This window comes from Podarcis melisellensis, assembly GCF_964234715.1.
Source record: "Podarcis melisellensis genome assembly, chromosome: 15".
Taxonomy (NCBI): Eukaryota; Metazoa; Chordata; class Lepidosauria; order Squamata; family Lacertidae; genus Podarcis; species Podarcis melisellensis.
The window spans coordinates 15,357,958-15,373,962 of NC_138532.1; the positions used below are offsets into that span (position 1 = coordinate 15,357,958).

General features: G+C 51.3%; 3 protein-coding genes across 7 annotated transcripts in view; 2 read left to right on the forward strand and 1 right to left on the reverse strand.

The window, feature by feature from the left end:
* Positions 1–8,731, forward strand: part of CEP164 (centrosomal protein 164) — a 40,064-nt gene extending 31,333 nt beyond the window's left edge. For 4 of the 5 annotated variants that reach the window (XM_081890802.1, XM_081890804.1, XM_081890806.1 and 1 more), the window contains 4 exons: positions 3,960–4,313; positions 5,399–5,465; positions 6,298–6,405; positions 7,308–8,731. In XM_081890802.1, the coding sequence (XP_081746928.1) occupies positions 3,960–4,313; positions 5,399–5,465; positions 6,298–6,405; positions 7,308–7,407 (629 nt within the window). In that variant the 3' untranslated portion in view covers positions 7,408–8,731. The remainder of the gene's footprint in view (positions 1–3,959; positions 4,314–5,398; positions 5,466–6,297; positions 6,406–7,307) is intronic. The other variant, XM_081890805.1, reaches the window with a different exon arrangement.
* Positions 8,732–8,862: 131 nt separating this feature from the next.
* LOC309358249 (uncharacterized protein) lies at positions 8,863–13,646 on the forward strand. Its single transcript, XM_081891233.1, has 4 exons — positions 8,863–9,487; positions 10,302–10,412; positions 11,201–11,252; positions 13,498–13,646. The coding sequence occupies exons 1-4, from the start codon at positions 9,434–9,436 to the stop codon at positions 13,614–13,616; spliced, it is 336 nt and encodes a 111-aa protein (XP_081747359.1). The 5' UTR covers positions 8,863–9,433; the 3' UTR covers positions 13,617–13,646.
* Positions 13,647–14,672: 1,026 nt separating this feature from the next.
* Positions 14,673–16,005, reverse strand: part of DSCAML1 (DS cell adhesion molecule like 1) — a 165,128-nt gene continuing 163,795 nt past the window's right edge. Inside the window, exon 33 of the mRNA XM_081890798.1 lies at positions 14,673–15,707. Within this exon, the coding sequence (XP_081746924.1) occupies positions 15,214–15,707 (494 nt within the window). The 3' untranslated portion in view covers positions 14,673–15,213. The remainder of the gene's footprint in view (positions 15,708–16,005) is intronic.

A 16,005-nucleotide genomic window follows, 5' to 3' on the forward strand; every position in this document is an offset into this window, starting at 1 on the left:
ATTACTGAGCATTGTGTCTGTCATTCACCATTGGCAATTCTGAAATGTGAGCTGCGGAAAACTTTTTTTTTTCTTTTCTAGTTTTAAAAATTCTATTCATTTAATTCGATGAACATTTGAATTCGTATGTATTTCAACTATATGTAATAGCCTTTTTTCTATTTTGGTGTGACCTTATTCTTAGCAATTCTATACCCTTGGCCATACACTGTGATTATTATTTTTTTACAGTAAGTAGCTTTAATGCTTTATACACTTAAAGTACCTAGGCCTATACAGTTATGTGCAACAGCATGTGAGGTGGCCTTGATTTAAACAGTTGACGTTTCTATATTTTTATTTAGTACCAGTAACTGGTTTTTGCAGTGCCATTCAATGGTACAAGGTGCCATTTAGCAGAGACTGACGTACTGAAATATATTATCATATAATGATAATATATTTAATGTTAATGGCTTCTTTTTTATAGTATACATATAGATTTGTTTATCAAACTGTGTTTAATCACCAACATTAAGCATTGGAGCAGGGGTCAGCAAACTTTTTCAGCAGGGGGCCGGTCCACTGTGTCTCAGACCTTGGGGGGGGCGGACTATATGTTGAAAAGGGGGGGAAAGGAATGAATTTCTATGCCCCACAAATAACCCAGAGTTGCATTTTAAATAAAAGGACACATTTTACTAATATAAAAACATGGTGATTCCTGGACCATCTGTGGGCTGGATTTAGAAGGCGATTGGGCCGTTAGACCTATTAGAAGCACAAGATAGCCTGTTACTGGATTTACTTGTATCAAACCTTAACATGTCAATTGTATTTTTTGACTTATCCTATAACATGTACCTGTTCTAATGGAAGAATAAAATATGATTTAACTACTGAGTTTTCTTATACCAAACCTTAACACGACAATTACTGGTGCCATCAACTTAGCATGGTTTAACTTTAACTATAAGACATGTTTTACTTTTTAATTTGATATTTGCAAGTGACAAGTAAGCTTCTGCTTATATATTTTCTCTGTGGTTCGTTAGTGGCAGGCTTAGTGATTAATGTGAGTCATTCACATTGAATTTTCAATTTCAAGTTTGGTGCAAAAAAAAAAAAATCAAAGAATGTGAATTTCCTGCATTGCCCCATTGAATAAAAGTATCTGTACAGTTTTTGGTTGCCATCTGAACAAGTTTACCCATGAATTAACATGTATATTAACTAATTATATCATTTTCAATGCATTAAAATTATATCATTTTCAATGCATTAAAATTATATCATTTTCAGTGCTTTAAAATGAATATTCTACTTTAAATGAAAATTCTGTAATATTCTCATTAATCAAGAATATTCTTGAGAATTTAACATCACTAAGCCCATTCTCACTTGGCTACTGAGCTTTGCACACCTATCCTAGGAAGCCACGATAAAGTCTAACCTTGCCTCTTTTGTCCAGGGATGGGGTGAACTACTTAGACTTGGCCTGTTGTGTGTGAGCTGTGGGTTACCGTATTTTTCGCACCATAGGACGCACCGGACAATAGGACGCACCTTGTTTTAGAGGGGGGAGAACAAGGGAAAAAAATTCTTCTGCTCTCTGCCCAGCGCCCCTTCAGCGAAGCGGCAGGAGGCTCTGCGCAGAGAGTGGGAGAATTTTCCCCCTTTTGTTTTCCCGTTCTAAAACAAGGTGCCGTTTAAGGTGCGTTCAGGCGGCTACCTTGGAAGCCTGGAGAGTGAGAGGGGTCGGTGCGCACCGACCCCTCTCGCTCTCCAGGCTTCAGGTTCCTTTCGACCTGCTCTTTGGGGCTGGCGGGGGAAGCCCACCACCAGCCCCAAAGAGCAGGTCAGGGAGCAGCGGCCATAGGCGCGCGTCACCTCTCCAGCCGGGAGAGGGTCGCGGGGGGCTGCTTTAGCCCCGTGCGTGCTCTCCCGGCTGGAGAGGTGACGCGCGCCTATGGAGGCTCCTGCCATAGGCGCGCGTCACCTCTCCAGCCGGGAGAGGGTCGCGGGGGGCTGCGCGCGTCACCTCTCCAGCCAGGAGAGGGTCGCGGGGGGCTGCTTTAGCCCCGTGCGTGCTCTCCCGGCTGGAGAGCTGACGCGCGCCTATGGAGGCTCCTGCCATAGGCGCGCGTCACCTCTCAGGCCAGGAGAGGGTCGCGGGGGGCTGCTTTAGCCCCGTGCGTGCTCTCCTGGCTGGAGAGGTGACGCGCGCCTATGGAGGCTCCTGCCATAGGCGCGGGTCACTTCTCCAGCTGGGAGAGGGTCGCGGGGGGCTGCTTTAGCCCCGCGCGTGCTCTCCCGGCTGGAGAGGTGACGCGCGCCTATGGAGGCTCCTGCCATAGGCGTGCGTCACCTCTCCAGCCAGGAGAGAGTCGCGGGGGGCTGCTTTAGCCCCGCGCGTGCTCTCCCGGCTGGAGAGGTGACGCGCGCCTATGGAGGCTCCTGCCATAGGCGTGCGTCACCTCTCCAGCCAGGAGAGGGTCGCGGGGGGCTGCTTTAGCCCCGCGCGTGCTCTCCCGGCTGGAGAGGTGACGCGCGCCTATGGCAGGAGCCTCCATAGCCGAGCGTCACCTCTCCAGCCGGGAGAGCACACGCGGGGCTAAAGCAGCCCCCCGCAACCGTCTCCCGGCTGGAGACGCGGGGCTGGGGCGGGGGAAGCCCGAGCTTCCCCCTCCCCCAGAACGGGACCCAGAGCCATGCCGAAGCTGCGCGCAGCTTTGGCATCGCTCTGGGAGCTTTCGGGGCTGGGGGAGGAGGAAGCCCTCCGCCAGCCTCCAAACCAGGTCGGGAGACAGCGGGAGGGCGCGCTGTGCCTCTCCCGCTGTCTCCCGAGTTTGCGGGGCTGGCGACGGGGAGGAGCAGGCTTCTCCCCCCCCCCGCCAGCCTTCTAGCCAAGTCAGGGGGCAGCGGGAAGGGCGCTCTGCGCCTCTCCCGCTGTCCCCCGAGTTTGCGGGGCTGGCGACAGGGAGAAGCGCTCTTCTCCCCGCGGCCCGCCTGCAGATCAGGTCCGGGGACAGAGGGAGGACGCGCTGCGCCTCCCAGCTGTCCCCGGAGCTTGTGGGGCAGGCAGCGGGGAGAAGCGCTCTTCTCCCCGCGGCCCGCCTGCCGATCAGGTCCGGGGACAGAGGGAGGACGCGCTGCGCCTCCCAGCTGTCAGCGGAGCTTGCGGGGCAGGCAGCGGGGAGAAGCGCTCTTCTCCCCGTCGCCCGCCTGCAGATCAGGTCCGGGGACAGAGGGAGGACGCGCTGCGCCTCCCAGCTGTCCCCGGAGCTTGCGGGGCAGGCAGCGGGGAGAAGCGCTCTTCTCCCCGTCGCCCGCCTGCAGATCAGGTCCGGGGACAGACGGAGGACGCGCTGCGCCTCCCAGCTGTCCCCGGAGCTTGCGGGGCAGGCAGCGGGGAGAAGCGCTCTTCTCCCCGTCGCCTGCCTGCAGATCAGGTCCGGGGACAGACGGAGGACGCGCTGCGCCTCCCAGCTGTCCCCGGAGCTTGCGGGGCAGGCAGCGGGGAGAAGCGCTCTTCTCCCCGTCGCCCGCCTGCAGATCAGGTCCGGGGACTGAGGGAGGACGCGCGGCGCCTCCCAGCTGTCCCCGGAGCTTGCGGGGCTGGCGGCCGGGAGAAGCACGCGTCTCCCCGCCGTCAGCCTCCAAACCACATCAGAAGACAGCGGGATGGTGGTGTTCCGCCTCCCCGCTGTCCCCCGACCTTGTGGGACTGGCGCTGCGGCTCTCCTGAAGCCTGGAGAGTGAGAGTGGTCCGTGCGCACCGACCCCTCTCGCTCTCCAGCTTCAGCGAAAGCCTGTATTCGCACCATAGGACGCACACACATTTCCCCTTCATTTTTGGAGGGGAAAAAGTGCGTCCTATGGTGCGAAAAATACGGTAGTTTCAGACTTGCAGATGAAAAGGTTCTCTACTGCATAGTCTCTAGCTACGTCACTCTCTCTCTCTACCTCTCTCCCCATAGTGGCTGACATGAAACCGGACCACCAGTTCCTCCCCTTTGATGAGATCCAGTACCTGGCCAACTCGCTGCAGCGCCTCACCAGTGACCTGATGGTTGTCCTCCAGCACCTGAGTTCCTTCTGCAACCAGCCGCTTCCCCTCTTCACTTCCACCCAGGGTCCCGCCTCCACATTGCCTAGAGATAGAGTTCCCATAGCTACCTGTAACCCTCTGGCAGATTCCCATTCTGCCACACCGTCTGTACCCAACACTATCCCCCAGTGGGTCTGGGCTGGCTCAGGTCCCAGCTCCTCTGCTCCAGCAGGCCAGTCAGTGGACGCCATGCTGATGGAAAAGTGGCGCAAGTATTTCCCAGGTGAGAATGTGTCAGCGTTTTGTTCTTTTGGAGTATTCGGAGGGTCCTAATGGCAGTTATGAGCCAATGGGAAATTGCAAATATACATGGAGTGGAGGGGGCTTAGGGCAGAGGCGCAGGGAGAGAGAGGTCTCTTTCTTTGGTTTTTGAATGCAGCAACAACACCTAATGGCCTGAGATCTTTGTTTCCAAAGGGGAAGTGTGATACTGGCTGTTTCATTTTTCAGTCCCTTTGCTAATGGGGCCTAACATAGAATTTGCCTTTTGCACGGCTCCGGCACACCAGATTGACATCTTCATTGAGCTATCTACTATGGCCCCAAGGTCTCATTCCTGGTTAAAGGTAAAGGGACCCCTGACCATTAGGTCCAGTTGTGGGCGACTCTGGGGTTGCGGCGCTCATCTCGCTTTATTGGCCGAGGGAGCCGTTGTACAGCTTCCGGGTCATGTGGCCAGCATGACTAAGCCGCTTCTGGCGAACCAGAGCAGTGCACGGAAACGCTGTTTACCTTCCCGCTGGAGCGGTACCTATTTATCTACTTGCACTTTGAGGTGCTTTTGAACTGCTAGGTTGGCAGGAGCAGGGACCGAGCAACAGGAGCTCACCCCGTCGCGGGGATTCGAACCACCGACCTTCTGATCAGCAAGTCCTATGCTCTGTGGTTTAACCCACAGTGCCACCTGCGTCCCCATTCCTGGTTAGTTACTGCCAGTTCAGACTCCAGAAACATATATGTGAAATTAGGAATTTTTGACCCGGTATTCATCACTTTACATCAGCTTACATTGAACTGCATTTGCCATTTTTTATGGTTTTTGTTTCATTGGGTGACCAACTTGTTTGCAAGAGAACTTTTTGCTCTTTTCTGTTCAGCCTGGGAGCTTGAGAGCCCTTCCCAGACAGAGGAGTCACTTGACAAGCCAGCCCTGCACCCTTGGAGGTCCTTGAATGCCCTGCTTCATCTCTCCTTAAGAGGGAAAGCAGGAGTTGCTTCTGACCCATGCGCATGCACGGCAAGTGGCAGGGCAGTGGTAGCCTGGCAGTCCCATGTTGAGCTAAAAACTGATGCTCTCTTCTGTTTCAGGCAGGTTCCCTTTGTCCTCTGGAAGTCCTGGACCTCTGGATGGCACGCTGGGCTACGTGTCACCTGGGTAAGGCATTTTTATACTGCTGACAACTGGCCAGTCAGGCTAAATAGTTGGATATTCTAAGCAGGGAAGGCCAACTCTCAAGAAACCGCTATCTACTTTCAGAATTAAAACTAGCAGTGATCTATCCCTGTTTTGCGGGCGTTCATCTGAAGGTTGTTGAGCCTTTTTAGGGGGTGGGGTGGGGAGGAGTTCTGTTTTTCTGGGGTTAAAGGCAAGGGACAAAGGGGTAAAGTCACTCACAAAAAGATGACGATGGATCAAAACAGTGGCATAGAGAAAGCTCTGTCTTCCCTTCCAGAGATCATGCAACAATGGAGGGGGAGCTGAGGGGGCATGGCAGGAGTCAGTTTTAGCGACGTTAAGGAAAGGGAGCCAGAGATCGACTGCGATCCACCAAAACTTGACAGGGATCTACCAGTAGATTGTGATCGACCTGTTGGAAATCCCTGTTCTAAGGCACTACGCCCTGTTCTAGAAGAATCATTTTGTCTTGTGAAATACCCTTCGTCCCCCTTCCCTTCACATTAGGGGAAGTGGGAACACCTTGTATCTGAAAGGGCCAGCAGCACATTTCTTGGAGAGGGCAGTGGCCTGAACAGTCCACTAGGATGTCTCATTCTCCCTAACCACCTCCTCCACCACCACCGTGCTTGACTGCTGCACTACCTCATTATTAGGGTGCTCCTTGATACCTACATTTTGAGGGCACTTGGTTGATTCTTGTTGGCTACTGTGAGAACAGGATGTCAGACTAGGTGGGCCACTGGCCTGATCCAGAAGGACCATTCTTCTGATCATTATTCATCCCCCCCCCCCTTCTGCTTCTTGACAGTGAGCAAGTCCGCCTGCTCCAACGCCGTGGGGCAGAGAAGCCGAACATCCAGAGCATGATCGAAGCCAACAAGAAATGGCTAGAAAGCTTCAAGCAGGATTCCAGAGTGTATCCTTTTGTTCTTGCCTGGCCTCTCTCTTAGGACCAGAACCTCAAAGCACTTAGTTGCCTGCTCAAACTTTAGCAACCTCCCCAAAGAAACAGAGAGCCTGCAGAAACGATGTTTGAACCCATCTATATGGGTGGGTGTTTAACAACCCAGCTATACATTCAGTCTGTACTTGACCACAGTTTTCCATGTATTGGTAACCTCAAGGTTGGATTACTACAATGAACTCTGCGAGGCTATCCTTGAGGTTGGTTGAGCTGCTGCAGAACAAGCTACCCCCAGCATATAGCGCCTTGCTTGCGGGACTTGCATTGGCTCCCAGCCTGCTACTGGGCCAAGTTCAGCGTGTTGGTGCTAGCATGTAAGGCCCTATACAACTCAGGACTAGGCTACCTGACAGACTGCCTTATCTCTTATAATACCCAGTAGGTCACTGCTGTCACTGCAGAAGAGTTTTTCTTAAAGGTTCCCAAGAGATCAGCAGCCTGCTCCACAGTAACTCGCAGCAGGTCTTTTAGCCCTGTTCTGTGGAATGATAGATTCCCACGATCTGCACTTTCTGAAAAGCAAATGTGGACATTTTTGTCATTCCCAGCTGGGTGTCCACTTGGTACTGTTTTAAAGTTAAACCATTTTTATTGCATTGTGCACATCACCTTGAGCCTTCTAAAGCAGTATAGCGGGGGGGGGGGTTAAGCAGGGAATTAATTTCTTGATAGCAGAGGGCGCAGTCTGAGCTGCCTCTCGTGGCTTCCTGTAGCAGTTTCTGGCACTCCTAGTCAGTCAACCACCACTGCTAAGGATTACTGAGCTGCATCACCTTTGTCATGAGTGGAATGCATCCTCAGCCTCTGGTCCCCTCTGCTTTGTTCTTGGGTTTTTCCTTCACCCAGACCGTCAGCCCTCTCCTGCCAAGTCCCTCAAAGCCCTTGACCAGCAGTACTGGTTTGCTGCAGCTCAGACTGGACAAGAGCAACCGACTCGAGGTCTACAACTTCTGAACCACTGGGCGACGTCCAGCTGAAAGGCAGTTCCCAGCAGCAAAGACTTGGGAGTTCTCCCTGCTTGACAATACATGGCATTTCCCCTGTACCTGGCAGCCTCCTTGCCTGCTTTCTTGAGCCGTGTCCGGGCCATCGAGCCTGGCTCTTTGAAGAGAAGGGCAGCTGCAGGAGATTTGCCTGGTCCAAATGCACCAGACGGGCCATGAATTCAGTAGGGAAAACAATCAAAGCATTATTAACCAGTAGCTTTCTGGTTGGTCTTCTGTTAACCCAAGGAAGTGCCCGGGAGGTGAAATCACTTTCCTTGAGGGAAGGAGGTGATAATTTCTCAGAGGAGGACAGTGCCTGAGAGCATGAACAGCAAAATGGCAAAACCTTGAAGCCTTGAGCTGCTTGGCCTGTGCTGCTGCTTCTGCCTCTCCCAGTCCTGAATGCAACAGTGTCTTCTGGCTATTGGCTTCTATTCCAAAAGATTTTTATCTGAAGCAAGTCTTGTCTTCCAAAGCTGCAACACACACACACACACAGCCAGCCAGCCAACCCCAGATATCCTACTTTGGGCTTGGGTGAGCAGTTTGCAACTCTTAAGAGGGCGGAGAGCAGCGGATGCTGAAGCAGGCAAGAACAGCTGGTTGCACTTGAATTTCCTAGTTTGCCGAATCTTCCAGTTTTCATTGGGTCTCGCAGGCTCCCTTCCCCTGCTCAGGTTTTCTAGCTTTCCAAGCAGCAGAGCTGGCTGGGCAATCGCTGCTGAGGGCTACAGCAGGGGATCTCCTGTATTCCCAGCTGGGGCCAGAGCCACATGTTCTTGTGCTGGAGCCACAAAATCAGGTGGGCAGCGGCCACATGCGAACTCCAGTGTACCTACTGAAAGTAGTGGAAGCTCTTTGCCGAAGCTGCCTCCGGAAAATGTAATCTTGTTTGTGTCCCTCGGTTTTTTTAGGCCAGATGTCTGGCTGCTGTCTTACTTTTGAGGTTCCAGCTGGCTCTGGCTTTTAAGGCACAAAGAGGGCAGCATGCCCCTAGAGCTGGTGCTTCAGCAACACCCACGCTCAGCATGCCCAGGGGCTCCTCTCCATTCTCTTCCCTTCATTCCTGACATTTCTCCATGCAGATCTCTGCTGCGAGTTGTCCTGCTGCTCTCCTGTGGTTCCTTCACAGCACCTTATAGCTTTATGAGGGTCCCCTTCTGGAGTGTACCCAGGCAATAGAAAGGGCTTACATCCTTGTCTTGTGTCAAAGTGTGTGTTATGGCAAGAGAACTGGTGTAGGCCGTCAGCTACTGGCTGTATTTTGTATACCAATTAAATGGACGCTTGTACATCTGTGTTGGTTTTGCCCCTTTTTTTCTCCACTGCATTAGATCTAGTGGGTATTTGCTCCCCCTTCTGCCCTTTCACCTGGTACCCCCCATCCACTCACTGTTTCTTGAGCCTTCCACTTTTCTAGCTGCCAGATTTCTGTTCTGCAGTCAATGCAGAAGCCCTCATGGAGGATGGTGACGGAGGAGCAAGTTGCTGTTACCGATAGCTACATCCACAAACGTCTGAAAAATGTGAAATGCACTCAAACCACACTGCCCTTTTGCTGGCTACGGAATTCTGCCTTCTGATAAGCCATAGATAGAGAATCCCTTTATTGGCAGATTTTTTTTGTACGCTTCCTCTGTTTTCAGTGGCAATGCAGCCCCTTGCTCGGAGTGCAATCCCCGGGAAAGCAAATAAAACCACAAGCCTCCCTCTTGACTCCTAATCCCTGATCTGCGCATCTACTCCTGCCCAGTGCTCTCCATGTGTGTGCGAGACAGAGAGTGAATGGGAATGTGACGCTCTTTGGGCCTAAGTGTTTGGGGATTAGAGGCTCCCAAGGGCAGCAGGTTTTTCAAATAGGACAGGCCTTCTCTCTAAGCTCATTAGGACATTTGGCAGCGGCTGGCCCTGTTGACGCACCAGGAGTGTGGCTCGTCACGGACTGACCTGAGGCACGCTGGCCTTCTGTGGGGGGCTTCTTGACTTCTCTCACCATGCTGGGGACATTGATGACAGCACTTTATTTCATGGTGAAAGCATTGGGTCAGGTCAGTACTTCTTTCATTCTAGAGCAAGGCCTTAGGAAGTAATGGCAGAAAGCAAAGCAGAAGATGGTTCCCTTCCCTGGGGTTTATTTGGGCATGGGAGGGGGGATTAGTTTTGCTGTGATGTTACTAGAAAGGAGGGGGCTGGTTCTATCCAGCATGGCATTCCTGAAAGCTGGAGCTCAAGGCTTCATTCTAGGAATTTTATCTATTTCAAGCTGGGTGTTGCCCAGCAGTACCATGTGTGATGCCAGCAGAGGAGCAAGTGGGGCAGCTTGATTTGGGCTGCTGAGGTGGGGGGCTCCAGCAGCTGCAGGGCCATGCCACCTCCTTACTGGAGCTTTTGCACAAACTGCAAGCCTCTGGCTGGCCTAAGCTTCCAAGTTGTAGGAAGAAGAGTTTGCTGTTTCCCATCTGGATGACTTGCTTGAGGGTCCAGGCGCTGTCTTGGGGCCCAGCTTCCCTCTTGTCTGGCTCTTGCTAAATCCCATGTAGGTGGGCTTGCCTCTGTGGCCCAAGAGGAGACTCTGCCAGAGAGGCCTCGAGGTGCTGGGCAAGCCACTCGGGGACCCTTTGTTGTCAGGAATCGATGCTGAAATTGCAGTCCCATAAATGGTAGGGCTGCTTCTATTTTTCTGCTGCACCAGGAGATTCTGGACTGGGCATTGTGGTTTCCTTGTCTTCTGAAACATGGGGGTCCCTCGTGATAGTGACACCTGTAAATGGGTAAAAGTAGGGGGTATGTTGGAGGGGAAGGGACAAGGTGGAGCCCTGGTTTCGCTTAATATGAACCTGTACTCTTCTGCCTTCTGCCCAGCTTGGCAACAGCCTGTTCCAGGAGGAGCCGCTGCCCTACCTTGTCCACCAGCCCTTGCCATGGCAGGTCCAGTGTGTGACTCCGGGTCGCCGTGCCAGCAGAGACAGTGGGGTATGTGTCTTTTCCTACTAGTGACGGCCACTGGAGGCTTTGGAAATGAGCATGGCTGTTCCCTTTCAAACTTGGGTTGGCTCCTCTATCTGATGGAGATGGATGCAAAGAGAAGGGCAGGGGAGGCAAAGGCTCAGTTCCTGGAAAGGTGTCGGGATATTTGGAGGGAAATGCTGCAAATGAAAGCCAAGAGAAGGAGGAGGAATAGGCCCTCTTGAGGGGGAGGGGGCTACAGAAGAGGAAGAAATACAGAAGAGGATGCTGCTAGTTACAGCACAGTAGCTATTGTGGCTCCCCCCCCCCCCTTAAGGCAGTTCTTAAGGCAGAATATGGAACTGTTCATGCATGAATATGCATGAAGACTCTCTTGGTCCATGTTGCTGCAGCAACAGTGATTTTTAACCCTGAGCGAAAACCAGACCAAACCCACTTGGGTCTTGTTTCCAGCTTGCTTGAAACTTGTACTCAGCAGTTGATGCTGGGATTGCTTCAATAACCAGACTTAATAAAGGGAAGTGCCACCAGAGGCCTCTCCCCGGGGTCCCTTTGTAACGGGGTCAAACTAATTCATGCTCAGGAACATCTGTTATCAGCAGCTACTACCCAGGTTGGTGACATGCAGCTTTCCGGCTGCTAAATGCTGCGGGGTCATACAATGGGGGTGGCTCTTTTCATCTTGCTCTGCTTGTGCACTTCTCTGGAGCAAGACTGGCCAGCAGTGATCATGCTGGCCCCTTTGGCTGAGTCCCCCCTTGTCTGTCTGTTTAGACTTTGCTTCTTCTTTCCAGAAAGGTGGCTGTTCTCGGCAGAACAATATCTACGGGGTCGCAGGACGAAGAGGTGAGAGTGCTGCAAACTCAAGGTCAACAGGCACTGAGTGCGGGGATTTCTAACTAGCCTGCCACTGTTTTTGGTGTATGAAGGAGCCCCTCTTTAAATAAAAAATAAAAAGCAGGCACCCCCCCACACACACACACACTGCTTTCCTCCAGCATTTATCTCAATCAGTGGATCTATTCAGACCGTGCTGGATTCTTCCCCCATCCCCAAACACACACACACTTTGTGCATTCAGATGCTTCCCTCCTCCATGAGACATCTCCCTGCCTGCCCTCCAATGCCCGTGGCCACACCTCACACCCCCTTTGGTATAGCTGGACAATTTGCAGCCATGGTTCAAAGTCATGTCCTGAGCAAATAGGCTTTTCATGTTGCTATTCTCAGTGCCTCTTGCATGATAATCGGATTAGAGGTGGTGAGCTGGAATGGTGGGTGCAGAGAATGCACTCTTTTTCTGCAAGTGACCAAATGAGATTAAATTTGTAATGTCCACAGAGAAAATTAAAGAGTAGGATTGTTGTTGTTGTTTTTAACAAAACACTGGTGAACAAGCTAATCAGGTCTCTTGAGTTGATGTCACTAAATTCCATATTTTTACTCCCCCTTCCCCCTTGATAGTGGGTGATTACTTCTGCTCCTGTCATGCTTTGGCGTGATGGGCTTTTTGTGAAGTTGCATATTGTTTTAAGGGAAGGGGAGAGCTTGGCCTTGCTACACTGATAACTGCATGGGTGCAGGAAGACTTGAGTGCAACAAGGCAGAGCCTGGAGTCAAACACTTTGCAGGAAACAACCTTTGTCCCCAGAAGAATGATACAGACCTGGCTTTGGGTGATCACTCCAAATTGGAGTGTGGTCTATAGAGGAGTCTATTCTATTTTGGCATCCTGCATCGCACAGCTACCTTGTACACGAAGCCAAGGTGGCAGCCCTATGCCATGAACCAGGCTGCCCGCACCATAGCAGACTTGAGCTCGGAATAGGAAAAGGCAAGAGGAGCTTCTTTGCTTGGCCAATTGCAGCGTAGTCTCTGCACTAGGTGGAAATAGCTATACTACTGAAGGGCTTTGCCAGAATGTCTCCTTCCCAAAACAAGCCTACCTTCAGACACCGGGAGTTTACTAATTTTTTGCAGAGTGTTGTCTTTTAATTGATGTTACCTGTTTGTATTTTGTCTGGTTATTAAGTTGCTTTGAGATTCTTTTGTGAAAAGCGACAAACAGATGCTTAATAATAACAACAACAACAACAACAGTAATATATTCTGGAGGTGGGAAGACACTTAAGGTATTGCATTCCAGGCTCCCCCCCCACACACACACACTTTCAGGGGGAAAGAGCAGAGAACACCTGCTTTGTTTTTGCTTCTCTCGGCAGCACCATCTGCTCCTAATACGCGTGGCTGTGCAGTTCATGCTGCAGATCTGCATTCTGGCGGGGGTAGTCCCCAGTTGCCCGCTGGTATTAGAGCCCTCCTCACCGCAGGTGCCAAAGTTGGAGGCCTCCCAGCCCCACAGATCACACATGAGCACACCACCTTTTCTAGAGCTGTCTCTGGGGCCTAGCTATAGCCTAGAAAAACACCTTCAACCATGACGTTGAAGGGGGACTTGGATAAGCACCCATTCTTTGCAAGGACAGTGACCGACGTAAGCATTACACTAAAATGCTCTGCTCTGTCTGCCATCTCCACAGGCAGACATAAAGAAGACCTCGCTGCTTTGCTTCCTCCATCGTGTCGCTTGCAGGGTGAGGGTGTTCAGCCAACCTCTCCCGAGCCAGACAGTTTTAGGCAGAGAGCAGCTTTCCTGTAGGGCAGCTGGCTGGGAGATGATGCACACTGGTCATTGTGTGAGGCAAGAGTAGTGCCTTGGACTTTCAGGGACATCTCAGCAGCAGGGGCAACCCACTGCATGCCCTCAGCATTTCAGTTTACAAGGACAGCCTGAATGCTCCAGGTGTTGTCTCGCAGGAGCAAGGGCAGTCCATGATCCTTGGCAAGCCCTCACTGCAGACATGCTCCCAAGCACATGGATCCTGTGGGTGGGAAGCTCAAGTAATCATTACCATGAACATCCAAATACGGCAAGGGACCCACACTGCATCTCTACTCCCAGCTGCACTTCACCTCTTCAGTTCTGGCTTGTTCTCTGCCTTCTCCATCCTGGCCCAGGTGGTGTTGGCTGCTCCGATTTCACCGGCAATGCCCTTTCTCCTAGTGAGCTGTCCTTCCCTTGTATCCCTAGGTGACTCCAGCCCTGTGTCCAGCAGCAGGAGCGAGGAAGTGAGTGATCCAACTGAGAGGGCAGCTGTGACCATCCAGACTCACTATCGTAAATATCACCAACACAAGCATGGAAAGTAGAAGCCAGCATATTTGGAAGCAAGAGAAGCATGGGTTTTGGAGAAAGGGGTGGGTGGGACGAAAGGGGGAAAGACCCTCGTGTGCTAGTAAAGCCTGTCTTTACTCAACGTTTGGACAACTTTTCTGTATAGCCGAGTGTCTTGAAGTTTTCTGCCATCCTCTAAAAACGCGTTGTAGTCTCTAAATCACACGAGGGGCCCTGACCACTTTGTGAGTAAGACAACTGCTGGATGAGGATGGCCTTGTGCCACATTTGCTGATGGCTTTCTAGGTGAGGTTTTATTGCAAATTGGTGCTTAGCTGCAGAGCTTTGGTTAAGGATGGGCTACAGCACAGTGAAAGAAGAGGCTAAATGTTTACCCTCCTTGAGTGGAGGGTGGCAGAGCGCCATATCTGGGGCAGGAGGTTGGCCCTCTGATATGGAACTAAGGGAAACTCTTCTAAAATTGGTTTTTGGAACATAGCCCTGTTCAATTTGACACTGCCTTGCACCACTGCCATCTTGTTGCGTGTAAACCTTCATGCCCCATGAAACTTGGTGGCTAGTAAGCAGGACTAGCTTAATACAGTTTAGGTGCCTGCTGTATAAACTCCCCTATACCTTCTGTAGAAACAAAAAACCAAGACTGATGGTCATTTGCCCTTTATTAGCACCTGCCCATCAGAAGAGCTGGCTCTATTTCCAGGAAGCAAATGGCGGCATGTTGCCTCTTTGTGCTGTATAGCTAGCCCCTTTAGACAAGCTGGATTTTACTTGCTTTGTATTTTAGAAAGGGAAACGGCATTTCTAAGGCAGGTGGAATTTAATCTGAGCTTTTGAATAGCTGGTAATGTTTAAGAGAAGGTGTTTGTATAAAACTACGAACCGCTTCATGTGTGCGAGTTCACATGCTAGCTTCTTTAACCTGCAATAACTGTGCAGGTAAAGAACTACAGGGCGTACCTCTGGGTCAAGTAAACTCTAGAACAGCGAGAGCTCTTATGCTATAGTGCCCATTCTGACAGTTTCCTTCTCTTCTGCAGACATTACTGCTGTCATAAAAGGGAAGTTATTCCCCCATGTAACTCTATGGATACCCCACCTTGTGTGATATTTTTCCACATTCAAGAGAGTTCTTGGCTGCCCTGCATTGCATGCCATTATGGATCTGGCCCCACCGCAAACAAAGGGCTCTGATGTTATAGAAACATAACTTTTATTGCACACTGCTGGCTTTTTGTTCTTATATAAAAATGTATTAACACAGAGGCAGATGCAACTTGAAGCAAATCCTATGGTTTTCCAAACAGTAAAACAACATGCAGTGTCTCAAAGGAGTCTCTTCAAAACCAACAGGGTTGCTTGATAGGGGGAGAGAAGAGAGTCACACAGTCTACTTCTGTGCTCTCTTCAAAGACAATGTGAAACAGCAAAACCTTCAGTGAAAAAGATTACCAAATGCTTTGCACCCTTGGCTGATTTCCCCCCTCAGGTTTGGAGAAGAAGAAAATAGTTTCATTTATACAAAAAAAAGTCCATTCTGTACAAGAGCTTCTTTTATTTCAATATAAATAACTCAGGAAAAGAGTAAAAGTCTGTGTTGTCTTGTGTCCATTGCTACACCAGTGTATAGGATTTTGAGTAGGCGCCAGCTCCCTGTTTCTGGGACCTCCCTATACCAGAGGTGCTCATTTCTAGTAGCGAGTCTCTAGACCCCCCCATTTTGGTGTGGGGAGGCAAACGTGGCTCAGCACTGGGAGCAGCAGCAGGTTCAGTGCTTGAGGCAGGGGCAGCTACGGGCGCAGTAGCCGTGGTGGTGGCGGCAGCAGCAGCGGCGGCAGCGGCAGCAGGAGGAGGAGGAGCAGCACTTGCTGAGCCAGGCATGGCCAGAGTCCGCTGAGGTAAGGTAGTCGTGGTTGCACTCACGTGGGGCACAGCCAAGGCTTTGCTGCTGGGGTCTAACGTTAGGTGCCTGGCCTGCGTGTGGTAGGCCCGGGCCAGGTTCCGGATGGAGGCCTCGCGGGGCGGCACTACTGGGCATGGGTCATGAAGGTCTGGCTTGCGGAAGAAAGTTTCGGATTTCATGTACAAAGGCAAGTTGCAGTAGTCGCCTGCAGAAAGAAGAGGGTGAAAGGAAAGGCAGCTTTCAGTCGGAACGTGCTCTGTCAAGCGCTTGGGAGCCTGCAAAGCCAGACCACGTTCAGGGGAGAACACAAGCGGAAGGGGGACAAGCAGCCCTGTCCGTCAAGACCGGCTGTGAGTGAAGGAACAGTGGCTGCCAAGAAACCCCTCACTTTGGTGCAAGGGCCATGGTAGCAACCGGGGGTGGGGATGCTGCTGAAACAGGAAATGCTACGGCAGAGGACAGTCTATTTGAGAACAGCATCCTCTGCTCTGAGGATTATGGGC

Excerpts from the sequence above, each read along its gene's own strand:
- LOC309358249 (XM_081891233.1), top strand. The coding sequence starts at position 9,434 with ATGCTGGGGACATTGATGACAGCACTTTATTTCATGGTGAAAGCATTG. Across the intron at positions 10,413-11,200 it reads GTGCCAGCAGAGACAGTGGG|AAAGGTGGCTGTTCTCGGCA; the intron begins GTATGTGTCTTT and ends TCTTCTTTCCAG. Across the intron at positions 11,253-13,497 it reads CGGGGTCGCAGGACGAAGAG|GTGACTCCAGCCCTGTGTCC; the intron begins GTGAGAGTGCTG and ends TTGTATCCCTAG.